Source organism: Chenopodium quinoa, unplaced genomic scaffold (assembly GCF_001683475.1).
Source record: "Chenopodium quinoa cultivar QQ74 unplaced genomic scaffold, ASM168347v1, whole genome shotgun sequence".
In the NCBI taxonomy this organism is placed as follows: domain Eukaryota; kingdom Viridiplantae; phylum Streptophyta; class Magnoliopsida; order Caryophyllales; family Amaranthaceae; genus Chenopodium; species Chenopodium quinoa.
This window is the reverse complement of record NW_018745311.1, coordinates 453,293-473,200: the sequence shown is the minus strand read 5'-3', so window position 1 is coordinate 473,200 and position 19,908 is coordinate 453,293. Positions and strand designations below refer to the sequence as shown.

At 33.4% G+C, this 19,908-nt stretch overlaps 1 protein-coding gene across 1 annotated transcript; it reads right to left on the bottom strand.

Annotated features, from left to right (window-relative positions):
• Positions 1–3,381: 3,381 nt before the first annotated feature.
• LOC110712316 (2-C-methyl-D-erythritol 4-phosphate cytidylyltransferase, chloroplastic-like) lies at positions 3,382–19,590 on the bottom strand. Its single transcript, XM_021890770.1, has 11 exons — positions 19,302–19,590; positions 19,116–19,187; positions 18,363–18,418; positions 17,178–17,257; positions 17,008–17,090; positions 7,155–7,232; positions 6,211–6,279; positions 5,361–5,429; positions 5,207–5,253; positions 4,094–4,184; positions 3,382–3,652 (listed from the first exon to the last, which is right to left on the bottom strand). Exons 1-11 carry the CDS (start codon positions 19,572–19,574, stop codon positions 3,590–3,592), a joined length of 981 nt encoding a protein of 326 aa, XP_021746462.1. The 5' UTR covers positions 19,575–19,590; the 3' UTR covers positions 3,382–3,589.
• Between the last annotated feature and the right edge of the window lie 318 nt (positions 19,591–19,908).

Genomic DNA, 19,908 nt, shown 5'->3' with positions numbered 1-19,908 from the left:
TATTATTTATTGGTGAACATATGCCCTAGGTTTTTTATTCATTGATTTTCTCTATTCTTACTCTTCCCTACTTTACTCTCCTTAGCTACAATAATAATTTAGTTACTTAATAATTTAGATTATAATAATTAATTAGGAATAGAAAGACTAGTTTTCCTGTGGATTCGACCCTACTTCCCTATCTACATTAGTTAGAGGATTTAGGAATTACTTTTGATTGGCTGATACGACTTTAGCCTGTCATACACCTCTTAAGTTTAAGAGGTTGTTGAGGTAACGATTCGAACTGTAACAATCTACCTCTGCTGCTCGACCAAGCGTTGCGATACTAAAAATAACCACAACTTTAATGACTAGACTCAGCCTTGACCTATCCGGAAAAGGAAAAAGGCAAGAAATTTTTTGAATTTTTTTTGTAGAAAATAAATGTATGTATGGGAGGATTCCATCTGACTTACTCCCTAAAAAAATGGAAAACGCAAGACCCTCCTAATGTACGGTCATAAACGAAATGGTGCACGGCTAAAAAAAAGTGTGTAAACTTGACATGACTTGTGAGTGATTAAGTGAGGTTATGGAAGCATGTTATGACACTAAACCGGACTTACAAACCACATAAGTACGCACAAAACCAAAAGAAAGACTTACAGGGCACTTTTCCTGGGCACCGTGTCACAGTGCTAATTATCGTGACACGGTGCTGAATACCATTAGACGGTACAAAACGCCGTGCCACGACACTGCAAACCGTGGTGCGGCATATTATAGGGAATATTTCAAGCATCCCACACTTGAGCCCCACTGTGATCATACACTTAAGCATGGTGGCGTCCAAAGGGAAGGAATCTAGAGTAAAAGAGTCGCCAAAAAGTTGTAGGAACTTGTAAAACGTTCACAGGGTGAAGGTTAAACCCCTTAATGATCCAGGAGATCGTTAACTCCAATAGATCTGGAACCATAACTGGAAGTTTGCGGATAGAGGTACAAATCCAACCTAAAAGAGGTTGAACTTATTGCCCTAAAAATAGGCCGCCTCTACTTTATTCTTCTCATATTCATGTGTGCTTTCTAACTAACATACAATCAATAGGTTAACCCCTAAACTTGTTTAATCTATGTTGGTTGAATATTAATGCATAAACAAATCTATTATTGGCGATCACTTTAATTATAATCATATTAGCCTAAACAAGATTATTAATTATCTTATTAAGCGTGATTACAAGTACAAATTCCCTTTAAGCATACATAAAAGGCGTGATCAAGCAACAACAATAATAAATATCAAGCAACATAATATAATAAATCATCATCATAATAACCATGTTAACAATAAAGCATAATATTAATAACAAGATCCTAGGCATGATACTAACAAGATTAATAACAAATCATGACATGTCACTAAACAATAAAAATCAAATCTTTAGCCTTAACATGATACTAACATGATATTAGGAAAGAAATAGGAAGCATCATAATATATAATATCATAAATATTAGTTAATCCTAAACATGATACTAGGAAGCAATAAAACATCCTAACATGAACTAGGAATCAACAAATAATCTAAGCATAATTTATATATCAAAAGATCAATAAAACAACTTACTTGGATGCCTCGTATCTCTTTCTAATAACAAAATACACGCGTTAGTAACTTCAAGGAAAATAATAAAAAATTAAATTAAATAACTGAAATAGAGATTTGGGACCAAACCCTTAGAAATTATAAACCTTTCACGTCTAGGGTGAAGGCAACTTCGAACTTGGCTAGGTGTGTCTAGAACTAACGTATGAGCAATTTCGTGAGAGGGAAGGTTTAGAAAATGAATAGAGAGAGAGAGAGATGATGGTTGAGAATGATGAAAAATGGGGAGATACGACCCCTATTTATAGAAAAAATAGCTCGGAATCAAATCAAGTCATATTCAGAATAAAAATACCTCCTACCGCCAACGACAGGATTTAGCGCCAGGCGATAGGAGCAGCGCCAGGCGACAGCTTTGTCGTCTTGCGCTAAGTCAAAATGAAAACGCGCTTTGTACACAGAATCATCTTCTTAATACGATTAAGCAGCTATTTCCGCGTTAAGTAGATTAATCATATTTGTGACAAATCACATATTTTATTCAAAATAAAACTCTTTAAAAAATAATTATCAATCCTAATCTCAGTAGAATTAAAAGAACCTTCTATATATTTCTAGAGAATTAAAATTAATCCTAATAACTTTAGGAATAATAATTAATAGGCCCTCCTTTATATCATTAGGCCACATGTAAAATCATTTTGAGTCAAATCTAATTTAATCCATAACTTCTTCTTTATTCATTGGAATTGGGCTTATAATATATCGTTGTTGGAAAGCTCTTTTTAGCCTAATCCAACTAAACTATTATTGGACCTTTATCATGGACCAAACCAAATTGAACTGGCTATTTTCATAAATCTAGTGAAAAAAGAAACATTTTTGAAAACAGAAAAAGAGATATTTAATAAAAACATCCACATTACTAGACTTTTCACACTTTCACCTTGTTCGATAATCAAATGACATGAAAGGTATTCATCAATGGGTTTGGTTTTGGGAAGACACATTTGGGTGTCTACACATATCTTCCATGACACGATGCACAGTTCTAGGTCTAGTTTTGTGATTTTTCCACATATTATTCGATTTAAGTCTGTAATAAATTCTATGTGAAATAAAAACCCTTGGTCATAGGTTAGTCCAAAAAGAAAATGAACAAACACGTGTGTGGTTAACACCAAATAAACCAAGTAGCACTTAGTCACGATGATGCAAAGTAAAAAGTTTGCAACCTAAGGTCAAGATCTATGTTCAACTATGGTTAAGCTTTTGGTGTCAAAGGATACCATGGTCGATAGAAAATATATAATCATTACAAATAATATAAAATTGAATTAACATATTATTGTGAGTTTTTGGTCAAAGTTGTAATATTTTGATTATAAATAGTCAAAAATAAGAGTATCAAATTTAAACAATGGGAGTAAACTATGTTCAATATTCAAAGACTTTTAAAGGAGAATAGTGCAGATGGACAACAAAACAGGCCAATGAGTACGCCCATTGATGGGTAGCCTTAATAAGTTATACTTCCTTCATTCTTTTTTACTTGATCCGTTTGACTTTTACACTATTCACCACTCATCATTTGACCATATTTTGTGAATTATATGCATATAATAACATATTCATGTGGGATCTTATTAAATTCATCTCAATAAATACTATTATAAAATAAAATTTTACTTATGGGGAAATAAAGTCATTGATAGTTTAAGTTTTACATTGGCAAACGTGTTAATTAAAACAAGTCAAGTGAAAAAGAACAGAGAAAATAGTCGTTTCCTTGTAAAAATAATAAATATATATATAAAAAAAAATTAGGCCATTGCGTACTCATATTAATTTGCATGTAAACAAATCAACAATCACCACCATATCAAAAGCCTTTATCGTTTTGGCATTGGAAGACAAGGATACACTTGAAAAGGACCCCAAGACATGAGATTAAAGAAGGCTCAAGATGAATATTAATTAAGACAATTAAATAATATTTAAGAGCTTGGTCTTGGATTCAGTATTCTCTCTGCAAGTAGTAGATCATTAGGGGTTGTTATCTGCATAGAAAAGAAAAAAAAAGGGATATATAAGCCGAATTTTCATGAATACACTTATACTATAAGTCCAACAATCGTTATTTACTAACTTCATTATTATGTTCTACTCACTTACTATAAGTATAAAATTTAAGAAATTATTGAAGAATATTTGTGAGTGTAGGATAAAGTAAGAAAGAGATTGTAAAAAAGTGGGTTTGAATAAGAAAAAGGTGAATAAAGTAAGAGAAAAAAAGTATGAATAGGTGTAATTATTATGGGATTGAACCGTAAGATGGTACAAAGTGAAATAAAGCAAAGTGAGTAAAACATTAAAGAATGGCATAAAATGGAAAGTGTGTGGAACGAAAAAGAATAGAGGGAGTATTAATATATATAGGTCAGAGAAACACATTTGCTTCTATCATTTATAAATGTGAGAAAAGAAACAATAATTGATACCTTGATGTTGGTATAAGAACCTTCCGTGATAAACACTGGATGACCAAGATGTTCCACAATAGATACGTCATCAGTAACCTCAAGTCCTTTTCTGAACAATATAACACCAGCTTTTATCAAATTCTGTCTAATGCATGGCTAAGGAAACAATGAATTTATCTATCACCATGATAATAGAAGTTTAGAAATAAAAGAAGTTGCTTGACTAGAAATCATCATCTTCGATAAGACATGATTTTGTCAGACAGGAAACGAGTTACTGGCTTACTGCCATATGAAAGTCGATCAATTCTTCAAAAAAGGTCTAGTGGAGAACTAATAAATCAGAACATTTTTGAGCAAAATGTTTTGATCATGGAGGATCATGAATCGATTTAGAATAGATTGCATTCTCAATTCTCACAGAAGTTGTCATAGGAAATATCATTACTAGCCTCAAACTAATGAGTAACTAAAGCTGAGTAACTAACACTTGATGACCAAGATGTTCCACAATAGATACGTAATCAGCATTCTCACTAAAGATGTCATAGGCAATATCATTAATAGCCAATTCATTGGAGCTGTCATTTTCTGGTGCACCTTGAACTTCTTTTCTGGTGCACCTTGAACTTCTTTTCTTTTACTCTAATAAGATGCGAAAATATTCAAGTTAATAAGGCTGATATACAAACTTTGCATATCTTGTATATCAGCGATTTTCCCTGTTTTTGAAGGCTGATAAACAAAGTTTGTATATTAGTCTTATTAACTAATGCCTACAAATTCATTCGGTTATTTATTTTTTTTTTCTTTTTCTGCTCGACTTATTTCATACAAAAGTTGAGATAAGTTAAATCATGTTCCAGTAAGCCACTATGTTCATACAAAATAAATAAGTTTAAAAATTACAAAAAAAGTTTAATCCACAATCACAATAAATTCCAACAAGCGACAAGAAGTTTAGACATTAATTTTGTATTTAATTTTGTTAGGCAACCAAATTCTGTGTGAAATCTTCCAAAAAGTTCTCAAGCTCAAACTTAGTTATGCTGTGAACAATTTCTAGTGTCATTGAAGTGTAGGTATTTCATATGATAAATGACATGAGTCCACAGGAGTAAAACAAAGTACCTATTCACAAGATCAAAGCCTTCCTTTAGTAATGCAGGCTTGATAACCTGAGGTGGAGATGTAGGATGCATATATAAGCGAGAGGAAGACAAGCATAGATGCAAAATTCTTTAGCTACCAGTTATATGTTCAATTTAATCTATGGTATTGGTACCTGAGGAGTTTGCATTTCCCAAAGAGCTTTCCTATCCAGAGTTTTCACAACAAAGCTCTTGTTACTTGCCTGCAGGACATCAGAGGAAATTGATCATCACAATTCACCAACCAGTTAAGAGTGTGTTAAATCTGCTGTTATTGATTGCTGAACTGAAGGAATATTAGGCAAGTGACCTGTAATAACTCGAATCATCAAAGGGTCTTCTAAATTAAGACTGTCTGCTATTTACATCACTATGAAAAGTCACTGGATGTCAAGAAAGAATGCAAACAGAACAAAGAATAGTTCTAGGCACAAAAAAAGTCCAGGGTTATTAGTTCTGATGAGAAAAAATTTGAAACAACATTCTTGCTTAAATACAGTGGATTCTATCAAGGACGTGCATAAAAAGAAAAGGCTAGTCACATAATCATTAGGTAACCTGCAAAAAAAGCAATTTTATAGCATGATCAAATTTTGACAATCCTGAGTTCATTGAAATTTCACTTGTACTGTAATAGATTAATCTAGGTGTGGGGAGAAAATAAGGAATGCATATAAAAATTTGTTATGAGGTAGCTTGGAAATAAATTTCCAGGTAGTCGGAGTAGAGAGGTAAAGGTAGCAGATTATCTATATATAGAGGAGAATAGTAAGAATTTTTCTTTGCTATAGCTTGTAGTTGGGAATGTCCAGCTAGCCACTCGGAGGTATTGGACCCTGGAATTGCATGTTAAATTTAAGTATTGAATTACATCAGCACTATAATCAATTATCATTTTTTCAATTAACTTTCATCTTCAAAATTTCAATCTATCATTTGAAGTCATGACCATTACAGATATTTTCCAGCAAGGCTATAGTTTACCTCCTTGATTGTAGCTTTGACAGGCACACCTAGTACAGCTGCTCCATGCAGCCAGCCATCTTTAAGAACCTACATATAGAAATTTTAACAATTAAAGGTATCTCAGCAGAAATCTAACCTCCCGCAACCATCAAATAAGAATATAAAAATGAAAAAAAGAGAGGCAAGTATGTTCATTTGGTCAAACTGAAGAAAAAACCCAATAGGGAGATTTCTTACAAAATCAAAATCTCCTCAATGACTTACTACTGCAAAGTGCAAACAACATTAGCCTCCAATTAGAAACCAAGGATCCCATGATTTTCAAGATCAAACTGTCACAATTAATTTATCTCCAAATGTATTTAAAAGTTAATAGGGCAGCTAAGCGCACCATAGCTTTTTCGATTTGACCTTATGTCACAAAGTTGTTGACAGCATTAGTTAGAGAATATACATACAAATATTTTTAGGGGTATAAATGTCTACACACTATTCATCACAGTTAAAATAATATGCAATCAACATTAATGAGTGAGAATAAGTATATAAATATTCTAGAGGATAAAATTGTCAAAACACTATTTATAAGAGTTATCTCAAACTTTTTAAAAGGTAGGGAAAAATTTTCTGCTACATACAATTCTAGCATTATATATTTATTTATTTTTTAACTAATTAATTTAGTTAACTAGTTCATCAACATTTTTAGTTAGTTTCACATCTCCATATATGGCATTATAAACAATCTTGTTTTTTTAAACAAAAGTGTTATTTTAGGTATTAATGTATTATATGTGGCCATTAAACTCCTATGAGTTCCTTAGAATATATATAATCAAAAGTGGCCTGATTGGGCAATGATGACAAGTACGTAGGCAACTGATGGAGACCAACCTTTCAAATAATAATCAAATTTATTTTTCAGAAAGCTAGTTATATATAGCCCAATAACAGAAAACTACCTTCTCTACATCTTGAGAATACACCAAAGGCCTAGCAGAATCATGGATGCATACAAGTTCAGCATCAGAATCAATGGCCTGCACTGAAGGATTAGTATTAGTCTACCCAAGATTTGTCAACAGCTCCATTTACAAGAAATAATAATCTTTACCAAACTATAAAGCATAAACTAAGTTATTCAGTATAAATCCCAAGCTAGTACTCCGTATGCTGAGTTGCATCAAATCACATTTTTATTGTCCCCTACATATTTCTCATACTTTTACCTACAACGAGTGAGGGGGAGGACATGCTTTAGTGCTACACAAAGTACTCTAACCATGAAATATTTTAAGGATTAACGTAAGATGCAACTATTGGCTCCCCCCATTGTTGTGTCCCTTATATATAGGATCAAATGAGAACAATGATAATCACATATTCATCAATTTTGAACTGCATTTACAAGTGAACTTTAGGTTAGTTTTCTGATACTGCAGGCTATGTTACTTCGATTCTTCATTTAGTCTTCCATAGTTGTGTCAGACACTAGACACTAGATGTGAGAAATGTAAAAGGATAAGAAAAATATAAGGAGAAAACAAAAGGTATTTTCTATTGTTAAGGAGAGGGCTAATTGTAGGAAACTAAATTACTGGTTGTTATAGAAACAATGAGAACCATTGTTTCATTAGCTTTTAAGGGATTATAATTATCTAGAAGCTTAGTGTTGTAATCTAGTTCAATACAATTCACTTCATAAGAGTTTAATATAGAAAGTCTTTTCTTACGTTATATATATTATTTCCTTCATAGTGGTAGTTTGTTTATCCACAAAATTTATTTATTTGTGAGATATCAATTTCATATTATTTAGTAGATGCCACATTTCTGCTGGAGAGCACTAAAAATTGGTATCAAAGATTCAAAGACAATGTCAAAATCTTAAGTGGTAAAATTTTTTGATTTTTAAAATAACTATAATAGCATCTACTAGGGAAATATGAAATTGAAAAATTCAAGGAAAAATGGAAACTAATAATCCCACCTTTGGATATTCTGCTCAAAACAATCCTACCTATTCGAAATCCCAAAACAATTACACCTTTAACCCCCATCTGCTTAAAACAAGCCATTTACCAGTTTGTAAAATTAGTAACCTGTTTTAAAAGGTGACTTGCCACGTGTCACCTTATGATTGGTTTTTTTTTTTTTAAAAAAAAGTAAGATTAATTAAAAAAAAAAAAAACCCGTCTTCTTCCCTCTTCCCCAAGTACCTCCCTACCGGACTACCTCCCCTTGGTGGAGCCTAACACAGAGTACTCCCAACCATACCCCTCAATCAGAAAATCCCACCTGAGCCACAATTCCAAACCAGTCAAACTCCACCAATTGCAATTTGCAATTTCAGACCCAGACCATTCAAACTTGTAAATGGTTATTTGCAATTTCATCAAACCACTTAAACTCCACAATTGTAGAGTCTGTAGACCATCTCAAATGTCATAAACCCAAAAGAAAGAGTGACAACAACAATAACAATTGCAATAATAATAATAGCAAGAAAAAAAAAAAGAAGAAGAATATTCAACAATTGCATGGTGCTTTAAATGGAAGACCCAATTAGTGTCCAAGATTTATTGCGAGGGTCAGGTAGGATTTTCCGACAATGAAGGTCTGAGGTCGGGTATAATTCCGGTGTTTCGGGGTCGAATGGGAGGGCTGCTGGACTAGGCGGGGTTCGATGGGTCAGGTGGTGGACTAGGTGGGGTTAGGTGGGTTAGGTGGTGGACTAGGCGGAATCGGGTGGAAGGGCTGCTTGCAAGATTGGGTCAGATGGTGGTGTGGTGGTGGATATGGAGGGGGTGGTGATAATGGTGGAGCTGCCATTGAAGAGGTTAGGGAGGAGAGCTTAAGAAATAAAATTATTAACGGGTGAAACAGGTTATGTGTAAAAGGGATCATTTTGAGCAAATAGGGGATAAAGGTGGGATTATTTTGGGATTTCGAAAAGGTAGGATTGTTTTGAGCAGAAAACTCAAAGGTGGGATTATTAGTTTCCAGTTTTCCTAAATTCAATTGGAAAAATGATTTTTCTTATTGGACGATGCTAATGAATAACTTTTCTTATATCACAAAAGTTTCACAAGACATGAACGGGAAAAAACCGAGGACATGAAGGATGAGGATTGGGAAGAGTTAGATCTTGAAGCACGAGCGGCCATAATCTTGTGCCTTGAGAAGGATGTTGCATTCTTGGTAAAAGAAGAAGCAACGGCCGCTGACATGTGGAAAAGTTAGAGACAAATTTCATGATGAAAATTCTAACAAACAGAATGTACTTAAAATCCAAATTGTAGACATGCAAGACAGAAAAAGGCAACTCAATCTGGAAGTACATAAATAAGTTTGATAGGATTATATTAGATTTAAAAGATATAGATGTGAAGGTAGATGAGGAAGACCAAGCACTCATGCTATTACTTTCATTACCAAAATCATGTGAAAATCTAGTTCAAACATAAATGCTTTAGGGTGATACTCTAACCATGGATGAGAGTATTTAACAAGTGGAATGATGTCTAGTAATAGAAGAGAATACAACAAACAAGTTCAGGGATAGGAATGATTAAAACAATCCCTTAGCGTGTTCATTATATTCTCTTCCATTAATAAACATCATTCCACTTACAACAACCTTTTAAAGATCATCCGCTAAAAGCAACATTCTAGTATTATCCAAGTTTAGTGTATCACCCACAAGCATTAATGTTTAAACCCGATTTTCATAGGACTTTGGTAATGAAAGTGATAGCATGAGTGCTTAGTCTTCCTCATCTGTCTTCACAACTATATCTTTAAGTATGATATAATCCTATTATACTTATTGATATACTCAATCTTGCATCTTGCTTTCTTCCATCTTACATTTATACAATTTGGATTTTAAGTACATCCGATTTGTTAGAGCTTTCATCATAAAGTTTGTCTCTAACTTTGACCAGAGGTCGTTGCTTCTCCATTTACTAAGAATGCAACATCCCTCTCAAGGTGCAAGATTATGGTTGCACGTGCTTTAAGATATAACAATTCCCAATCCTCATCCTTCATATGCTCATGTACTTGTTCCCGTGAATATCTTGTGCAATTTTTAAGATCCAAGCAAATTTTTCATTTGTATCCCCCAATAGGAAAAAAAAAACATTTTTCCCATTTAATTGCTTGATTGTACCGTTCCACTAGTCGATGTCATTATATTTATTTTCCAAATTATAAAATTTTACCACTTAAGATTTTGACATTGGCTTCGATATCAATTGTTACAACTCTCACGGTGAAAAGGTGGCTTCAACTAGATAGTATAAAGCCGATATCTCACAAATAAAAAAATGTGTTGGGGATATACAACAACCACTGTGTAGGAAATAAAAATTGTACGATATTAAACAATCTTAGAATTGTATCCTAACCTTTTCTGACGTGAATGATGATTAATAACTACATTACAACCTAAACAATTTATAACATCTTATTCGCTCTACATAAAGAATGGCTTAGATTCTTTTACTAAACAAAACACTAGAACATATATATTTTTCTTTCGACTATTCTGCAATCATTTCCTCTTTTCCCTCCTACAACTTTTCTTCTCTTTTCACATTTACGTATAATGCTTAAATTAGAGGATTAATTAGTTTGTTTATTATAACCATATTATTCCACAACGAGGATAATTATTATGCAATGAAATATGTGGTAAATGGATGATTGTTTCAAGAGCATCACACCGTATGCGCCCAAACAGTGACAGGATGGTGGCATTGGTTTGATGAGAAACGATCATGGTAGCAAAACAATCGGGTTAGGTACTATCCAAGTCAAGATGCATGATGTAACAATAATAACATTTACACTTTGTTTGGATAGGAAGAAATGGAAGGAAAAGAAGAGAAGAGAAATGGAGGGGGACAAAATCTCTTGTTTGGGTAAAAGATTGGGGGAAGGAAGGGGAAGTAGAGGGAGGGATCCATTTTCCCCTTCTCTATAATAACCATAATCTCTCCAAAATTGGAGAGATTTGGAGGGAAAATGGAGCTCACCTCCCCCTCCCTTTCTTTTCCCTTCCCTTCCTCCATTTTCCCTCCCTTTCTTTTCCTTCCTTCTTTGCTATCCAAACAAAGCGTTAAGGTTGTGCGACATATCCCACATTTGCGAAAGAACCTTATTTCTCTTGGTTTATGAGAGAAAAATGGATGCAAAATAGTCTTGGATAATTAAGATTTAAAGTTGTTCATTGTTTCTGGGTAGGATGAAGGGGATTCATCATGGTAATCTTTATCCTCTTTTGGGGATAACTGCTACACATGATTAGCCTTTAGAATCGATGGAAGTAAAGAACAAATAAAATGCATGAGAATATAGCACATGCGCCTTGGGCATATGTCGGCAAAGGGTCTATCATTGCTTAGAGACAAAGGTTTGTTAAAGAACATGAAGAAGCCACAAGAAAGGAATTTTGTGAGCATTGTGTGTATGGAAAAGCACCCAAGATGAAGTTCTCTACAAGCAAGCATAAAAGTACAGGGTTTCTAAACTATGCGCATACAGATGTTTAAGTTTGACTTGCTTCCATGGGTGGTTCTACGTACTTTGTTACATTTGTTGATTATAATTCTAGATATGCTTGGATTTATTTTCTTAAGCATAAGATTAAGGTATTCGACATTTCCCGGCGATGGAGAGCAATAGTGAGAACAGAAGGTCGAAAGCTAAATATTGTATGGTCTGATAATGGTACTGAATACATAAAGGGAGCTTTCAAGGCAAGGTTCGAAAATGCGGTTTTGATCGTTATCGCAAAAACGGTTGCGGTAATTCGATAACAGAATTGATGCGTTGATCGCGGATTGCATCACGGTTATCGCAGAAGAATTTTATTTTATTCTATGTTTTTTATATTGATTTTCTCATAATTTTTAGAAAATTTATATTCTTATATGAGTACAAAATACGGAATGAAGTAGCCTTTTATAACCCTTTTCATTAAAAAATGGAGACTCTTTTTATTTACTAAGTATGGAATTATGTATATTTTAAAATTAAAACTCTAATTGTGAGCTAGAAGACTACTAGATTTAGTTATTAATTGAAAAACGAGTCACTTGGGAAAGAAAAAAGAAGACAAAATTAAAGAGCTGGGGTAGGGTGAGGTAATGGGTTTAGTCAAAGTATAAGGATTTACAAAAATCTTCTAGCTATCATGCATTTATTTAAAAAAAAAAAACCTTTTATTTAGAAAAAAACAGTCTAACTTAGAAAAAGTGGTCGACTTTCATGGAGGAGCCGGAAATCCTTGCTGGAAAAGCGGTAAAGAACTTAAAGTTTGGGGTTTTATGTTCGAAATTGTGTGAGTAACGTTAGATGTGACTTATTTTCTCTTCAAAACTATGTTACATCTCGGGTTCTTGGCTGTTTCGCGACATAACGACCGAGGTTTTATACCCTGTTTCAAGGAGTTTTGTGAAAAGGAAGGATTTGTGAGACACTAGACACTTAGAGACACACCACAATGTACACTACTTGAGAAGGCAACATGTTTGCGCTCTAATTCTAGGTTAGGCAAAGAATGGTGAGGAGTTCGATTGCAACAACTTGTTAAATAGTAAATCGATCCCCATATTTTTATTAGATAATGACACGCCTTATAGGTGTGGTCAGACTACGGGATACTTTGCGTGCACAACTTATTGTCATGATAAGGATGACAAACTTGATGAAAAAGCCAAGAAAGCAAACTTTTTTAGGTATCCAAACAGGGTATACAAAAGGGGTTTAAGGATATCGTCTTTGGAGTGTAGAGGATTCTAAAATTGTTATCAGCAAGGATGTGACCTTTTATGAAAAACTCTGGTAGCTTTATCTAAAGTTATGGTGCCTAATGATGGTGATGTTGGAATGACTTCAAATACTAAGTGGTGGAGATAGCATCCTGGTGTTACTCAAGATAAGGAGGAGGATGATCTTGATCTCAGCACGAAAATGCACATTTATTACAACACCAAGATTCTTTGGCATCCACTAGACCAAAGAGGAATTATAAATCAGTTCAAGACCTAGCACGTAAACTTAGTAGAATAAGCACTCTCTATGGAGGATCATGAGTCAGTTACCTTCAAACAAGCTATCAAAGACAAGGATATGGAGAGTGAGTTGGTTGCTATGGAGGAAGAGATGCAATCTCTTCACAAATACATTAATCTAGATTTTCAAGAGGCGAAACGAAGTTATAGAAGAAATTGAGAATTGAAATAAAACACAAATTGCAAATCTTAAAACATTTAAAATAAAAAAAAAAAAATATATATATATATGATCTTTTTCAAAAGCTAGATGAGATTCTATTGTACAATTCGTTTAAATCATAGAAAAAAGATAAAAATAAAAAAAAACTCAGAAACAACTTAGTAAAAAATAATCAAAATTAAAATTAAAAAGTGTTTTTAAATAAATATGAAAGCATAAAACGAAAATTAATTTAAAAAAATAAAAACTACAATCTAACTTTTTTTTTTGAAAGAAAAACTACAATCTAACTTTGAACACGTTAAAATAAATAAATAAATAAAATTACAAATTTTTTAAAAAGATCCCTACAAAATTCTAAACAAAAATTTGCTTTAAAAATTAACTAAACACAAAAATCATTATCAAAAAAAAAAAAGAAAAAAAAAAGCATTTTGTGAACAAATTGTAAACAAAATATGAAATATAAATAAAAACCACGATGTTAATGTACAGGCAATTTGAGTAACAAAATTAAAAATATTGTACATCAAAAATAAATTTTAAAAAAATTTAGATACTTAAAAGGGAAAAAAATTATATAAACCTTTTGTTTTACAAAATACTTATACAAACCTTTTGTTCCAAAACACAAATTAATACAATTTAGAAGAATATATAAAGGAGGATTCGTTATAAAATAATTAAACATAAAATAATCAAATTTAAAGACAAAAAACTAATTATGGACCAAATTTGAAAAATAAAAGATTAAAATAAATTGTATACAAAGTTGAGAAAATTTACTTATCAATGCTTCTTTGAATGCAAGACCACCATTTCATCTTGTATTTGATGTACATATTGACATCAATTGCTTATTTTACTTAAAATAAAACAATTAAAATTATAGATTGAGGGTAAAAAAAAAGAGGAACAATAGAGAGAAGGAAGAAACAAAGAGGAAAATAGTGAGGGTGAAAATAAACTAATTTTTAACATTCTTATATTTAAAAGTGAACCAAGAGGCACAAGTGACTTCTTTTTGTAGAATTGAAATTTAAAGCGTTTAAGATAGAAGAGAAGATTTATTTTAGTTTATTTTTGTTGGATAGGGTTAAAATAAAAAAAATAATAAAAAAAAAAAACTATACTTTGAAAAGGCATGATTTTTTAACATAATGAGAATTGGAATAGAAGAGATGTTATATATATATATATATATATATATATATATATATATATATATATTACCTCCGTTTCATAAAATCTTCAACAATTTCCCAAAACGAAAACTACACATTATGTGCAACAAAAAAAACTTTCCTAATATAGTAAATATTTTTGTGTGAATTTACCAACATACCCTTACTTAACTTCAATAAACTACTTATTAACTTATTAACCAAAATTAATTTATTCACAATTAATACCCTAACCCATATTCTCTCTCCTCCCTCATAAACCCACATCCACCACCAACATCTCTCTCTCCTCCTTCTCAGCCACCACCGACAACACACTTTTCTCTCTCCTCCCTCTCAGCCACTAGCAACACACTCCATCACCACCGCTCAGATCTAGTCGCCACCTCTCACTCGGTCCAGTCGCCGCCTCTTACTCGTGGCAGTCGTCGTCCCTTACTCGTGACAATCGTCGTCGGCGCTTGGGCTTCTTGCTTCCCTTGTCAAAGTCGCCGCTGCTCCTCATTGAAATCTCATATCTAAAACAAAAATGGTGAAAAGATCGTGGTTACAGGGTGGGTGTGGGGTATCTTCGTGGTGGGTAAGTGTTGGTGGCTGCGAGTTAGGTGGGGTGGGGTTTTTGGTGATTATGGTGCGTGGGGATTTCTGATGTTGGTGGTGGTGGGTGAGAACGCACAGTGGGTTTTTAGTGGTTTTAGATCTTGTGGTGGTGCGTGAGAAGGTGGTTGCGCAGTGGTTGTGCGGTGGTCCTGCTGCTGGAGTATGTGGGTGTTGGCGGTGGTAGGGTGGTCGAAGGTGATGTTAGTGGTGGAGATTGGAGAATGTGGATGTTGGCGGCATGGTTCGAAAATGCGGTTTCGGTTACGATCACAGGAATGGTTGTGGTGTCGCGGGAATGCTTATGATGCGTTGATCGCGGACCATGTCACAGTTGTCTCGATGCAAATTTGATTTCAAGATAGTAGAGGATTAGAGCCATTAGTGAGGTGATATGGGGGCATAATAAAAGATTTGAGCCATTAGTGGGGAGACATGGGGGAATCTTTCACTATATCTTTAAATAGAAAGTAACTTTTGTGTGAAATAATAGATGTAACTTTCAATGCGGGGTGATTTAGGGTTAAAATGTTTGATTCGGACAAAATCACGGGGTTTTTTAATACCCCTTGTTGATGCGGACAATCTCGGTTAGGTTAATTGAATTTCCTTTACAAAACGGCCAAACCAAGACGTCGCGGCCTTGTTTTTATACCATGGTTGGCGGTGGTAGGGTGGCCATTTTGGGTGTTGGGGTGGGCATTCTGGTGGGTGGCTTGGTGGGGGCAGAGGTGGCTTAATCATAACATCCTAATTTTTTTTTACCTTTAACCTACCCTTATTTTTGCTAATTTGCTAATACACTTTTACCAAATTTTGCCTTGGGAAATGTGAATGCCTCTTTGTTGCAGATTTTATAAAACAGAGGTAGTATATATATATATATATATATATATATATATATATATATATATATATATATATATATATATATTAAACAGGATTAGCACCTCTTCTAACTTCCTGTTTTAAAATATTAGTATTGATGTGAACCATTGTTTCATTAGCTTTTGAGTTATTATAATATCTAGATGCCCAAGTGTTGTAATTTAGTTCAATATAATTCACATCATAAGACTTTAATCAAAGAAAGTTTTTTTACGATTGACAGGTCTACATACAGTAATAAAATTATATTAGATTGTAAAATATATTGTTTTAATTGATTAGAATATATTATAAATAATGGATGTGGTGCATTTTGAGCTAATTCCTTCGCTCCAAAAAAATACTATGATACAAAAATAAATTTATATGATAATTTATGAGTGTTATAATTTTTTTTTTAATAAAATTATAATTTAATTTGTACATATGAAATATTGGTACTTTATCGAAAATAAAACTCTAAATTAACAATTTTATCCTAAAATTCTATCCAAATTTGATTGAAAATAGAATTCTAAATTTACTTTTTTATCCTACAAATTGAATTCTATATAACTCTATCCTACGTGGCGCGACACTTGGCGAAAAGTTAGAACGCCAAGTGTCGTTATCTCGTCGCCTCATAGTGGCTAATTTGTTTATCTTCCCTAAAATGAGTATTTATTTGTGAGAGATCAATTTCAAATTATTTAGTAGATGTCACATTTCTGCTATGAGAGCTCTCACAATTCAACAAATGTATGAAATCCTTATCCGATACTTCAATGCCCACTTAAACACTTCAATCATCTTTAGCCACATAATCGTAGAAGAAACGGAAAAAAGTAGAAGTAAAAAGAGCATGTGAAAATGTGCTACAAAATGTAAAAATGACAATAAATTAAGATTTATTATTTTGCACCTGAAGTCCACTGTAAACAGAGTCTTGTCTTTCCTTCCCAGGTTCAGTAAATCTGAGATCTACATGTATCTTGTCCTTGGTGTCTGAAAGAAAGAAAAACTTTTCTTACCTATCCTCTACTATAACAACAAAATGCAGGGAAAAGATAGGTTAGGAATATGCAATTGGACCTTCAAAAATGTCTTTGTAAGATGAATCACAAACTACAACAATTTCTTTCACTTCAACCATTTGTGAAAAAGTATACAAGCTGAAAAAATGCAAGTACATTAGTTAACTACACACAGATGCACAATTATAAAATTATTGCTAGTAAATGAGGCAAAAAAGAAAAGAAAGTTGGATCACATATTCTACATTGATATTTTTATTTTTTTATTCCTTCATACATTCTACATTGACAAATTAGGGAGTTTCAAAGAGCACTTCTGCCACAAGAATTTATCATTTCTGTTAGCATAATGTTTAGAAGATAGAAGACACAAAGTAAAATAACAGTTTATATTCATGTGATCTGAATAAATGATTCACAAAAATATATATATAAACTATAGAAAGGGGAAATATATTCCAGGACCCTCAAAATCACATACCCTTGCAACGAATAAGATGTCTGAACGTCACATTCCACCTCAATTATCCTTCATTCAGAACCTCCCCCCACCCCCCTTCCCCCAACACACACACACACTTTCCAGCAGTTATATCCAACCCTAGCCCTGCTGATAAGATTGTACCATGATGACCAAAACCTCCCTATGACAACCTTACTCTTCTTTTCATAGGTTTCTTACTACATTTATATGTCCAACACTCCAACCAGCAAACTTGTTACAAACATCACAAAGTATATCGGTACATCATTGCCATAGTAATGTTGGAGTACAATACCATACTAATCAACAGCATCCACTACCTAATCAAATGTAGAACAAAACTTGACAACCGTAAACCAGCTAAGTTTACAAAAAGTGACAGCTATAGGACAACCTAAGCAAATGTTAGGTCCTGAAAAAGCAATAGAGGATAACTGTAGCACTCGTTGCATAACCTCACACAAGCACAACACTACAATACAGGAACCAGGAAAAAAATCCTCATTCTGAAAGTGAACTATCAAACTTAAGGTCACATTTATTAACATTCAACAGAACTCTCCAAGAGATTAACCAAACCATATTAAGAGGTAAAATGATGAGTAGATGACATATAAACACCCAGATGTAGTAGACATTAAACGTTATCCTTTATTGTTTGACAGTAAATGCTCCAGTATATCTCATCATTCTCGTGATACACAAATAAAAACCAATGGGTAATAGGCACCAGATCTTGTCCATTGTGTTTTTATATACCTATACAATGCAATAGGCTGGCCCAGGAGTGGGAGGTACTGCTTCGGCATGTCTGACTGTTGCAAAGGAAAAAATAACAGTAGAAGTGTAAGAATGATAGCTGAAAAAGGCACATAGTAAAGAACCAAGAAATACAAATTTTAACACATATTTATACAAGATAAGCAGTTAAAAACAAAATAAAAATAAAAAAAATAAAAAAAACAAGTAAGCATACAGCACATAATGAACATTTGAATTGAGGACGAGTAAAGGCATCTCATTCATCATCATCATACTCATAGCTAACCATTCACCAATAAAAGCCTTATCCTGGCAATGTCTAAGGTAATCATGTGCACATTCCACGGCCTTCCTATCAGAGTTTTATTACTTTTGTCAATAATTCACGAGTCAACAGACAAACCACGTGTTACAGACACACACTTGCTCCTAATTAGCAGTAACAAACCCCTAAATTGAGTAGTAATTCATCATGTATATAGGCATTGACTAATTGGTAATATTTCTTTGTAAATTCGTGATGTCCTTCATAGCCTGATCATAACGTATAATCATATACAGAAATTGATACAAGAATTGAAAACTTTTAGGGTAACACATTAATTGTGGACTTAAAATGTTTGCAAAGGTTCCAACAACTCTAATGTTGGTCACACAGATATAGTAAACAGTAATAATAATAATTACAATTATTTATTTAAAATTAACAAATAAATATATATTAATAGAAAATGTAGGAGAAATGCATACGCCCATTCTCTTGCCTTTGCCACCAGCAAGAAGGATGACAGAAACGCTTCTCTCCTTCACAATTGCATTTTTCTGCAAATAATTTCAACACCCATGAAAATCAAATTTTTTTAAAAAAAAAAAGTAAAAAAAAAAAATACCCAGAACGAGAAATTGAGGTAATTAAAAATAAAAAAAATCCGAAACCTGAGTAATTGGGCCAGAATTTGCAGAACAATGGATTCTTGAAGTAAACCATTTTGGGTTTCTGGTTTTTAGGACTTGAATATTCTGGAATTGAAAAGGGGAATAGGTGGAAGATGAAGAAGGGAGATTATTTGGAGAAATGGCGGGCATTCTGGGATTGGAGGAACACCCAAAAATAGGAAAAGATAGACTCAGTTGCTTCACTCCAACTAACGCCATTTTTGTCTTTGCTGTATCGAATGAGACTAGCCTATGTTTTAGGACCTCTTTCATCTGTATTTTGCTTTCTTATGTCTTTATTTAGTTTCGTGTAAGTAGTTTAGGCGCTAGAGGAGATTATTGTGTTACTGTCATTTCACTGTTCACTAGTATTTCTCCATGTAAGCAATATAAAGCTCTATATGGAGCGATAGTTGAATGAATGAAAAAGCTCCTATTCGGGTTGCCTTGCTTTAAGACTTGTGTGTTGATTTAAGCCTTTATAGATATTGTGCTTGCCTTGTTTTAAAGCTCCCCACCAAACCAAGAGACTCTCAAAGACGCCTACATCCTTGTCGGTTCCGCTTGTGCCCGCTTCGAAGTATCGGTCGTCACAAGCCCCGACCCT

Excerpts from the sequence above, each read along its gene's own strand:
- LOC110712316 (XM_021890770.1), bottom strand. The coding sequence starts at position 19,574 with ATGAAAGAGGTCCTAAAACATAGGCTAGTCTCATTCGATACAGCAAAG. Across the intron at positions 17,091-17,177 it reads TTACAAAGACATTTTTGAAG|ACACCAAGGACAAGATACAT; the intron begins GTCCAATTGCAT and ends TCTTTCTTTCAG. Across the intron at positions 4,185-5,206 it reads GGCTTTGATCTTGTGAATAG|AAAAGGACTTGAGGTTACTG; the intron begins GTACTTTGTTTT and ends TATATTGTTCAG.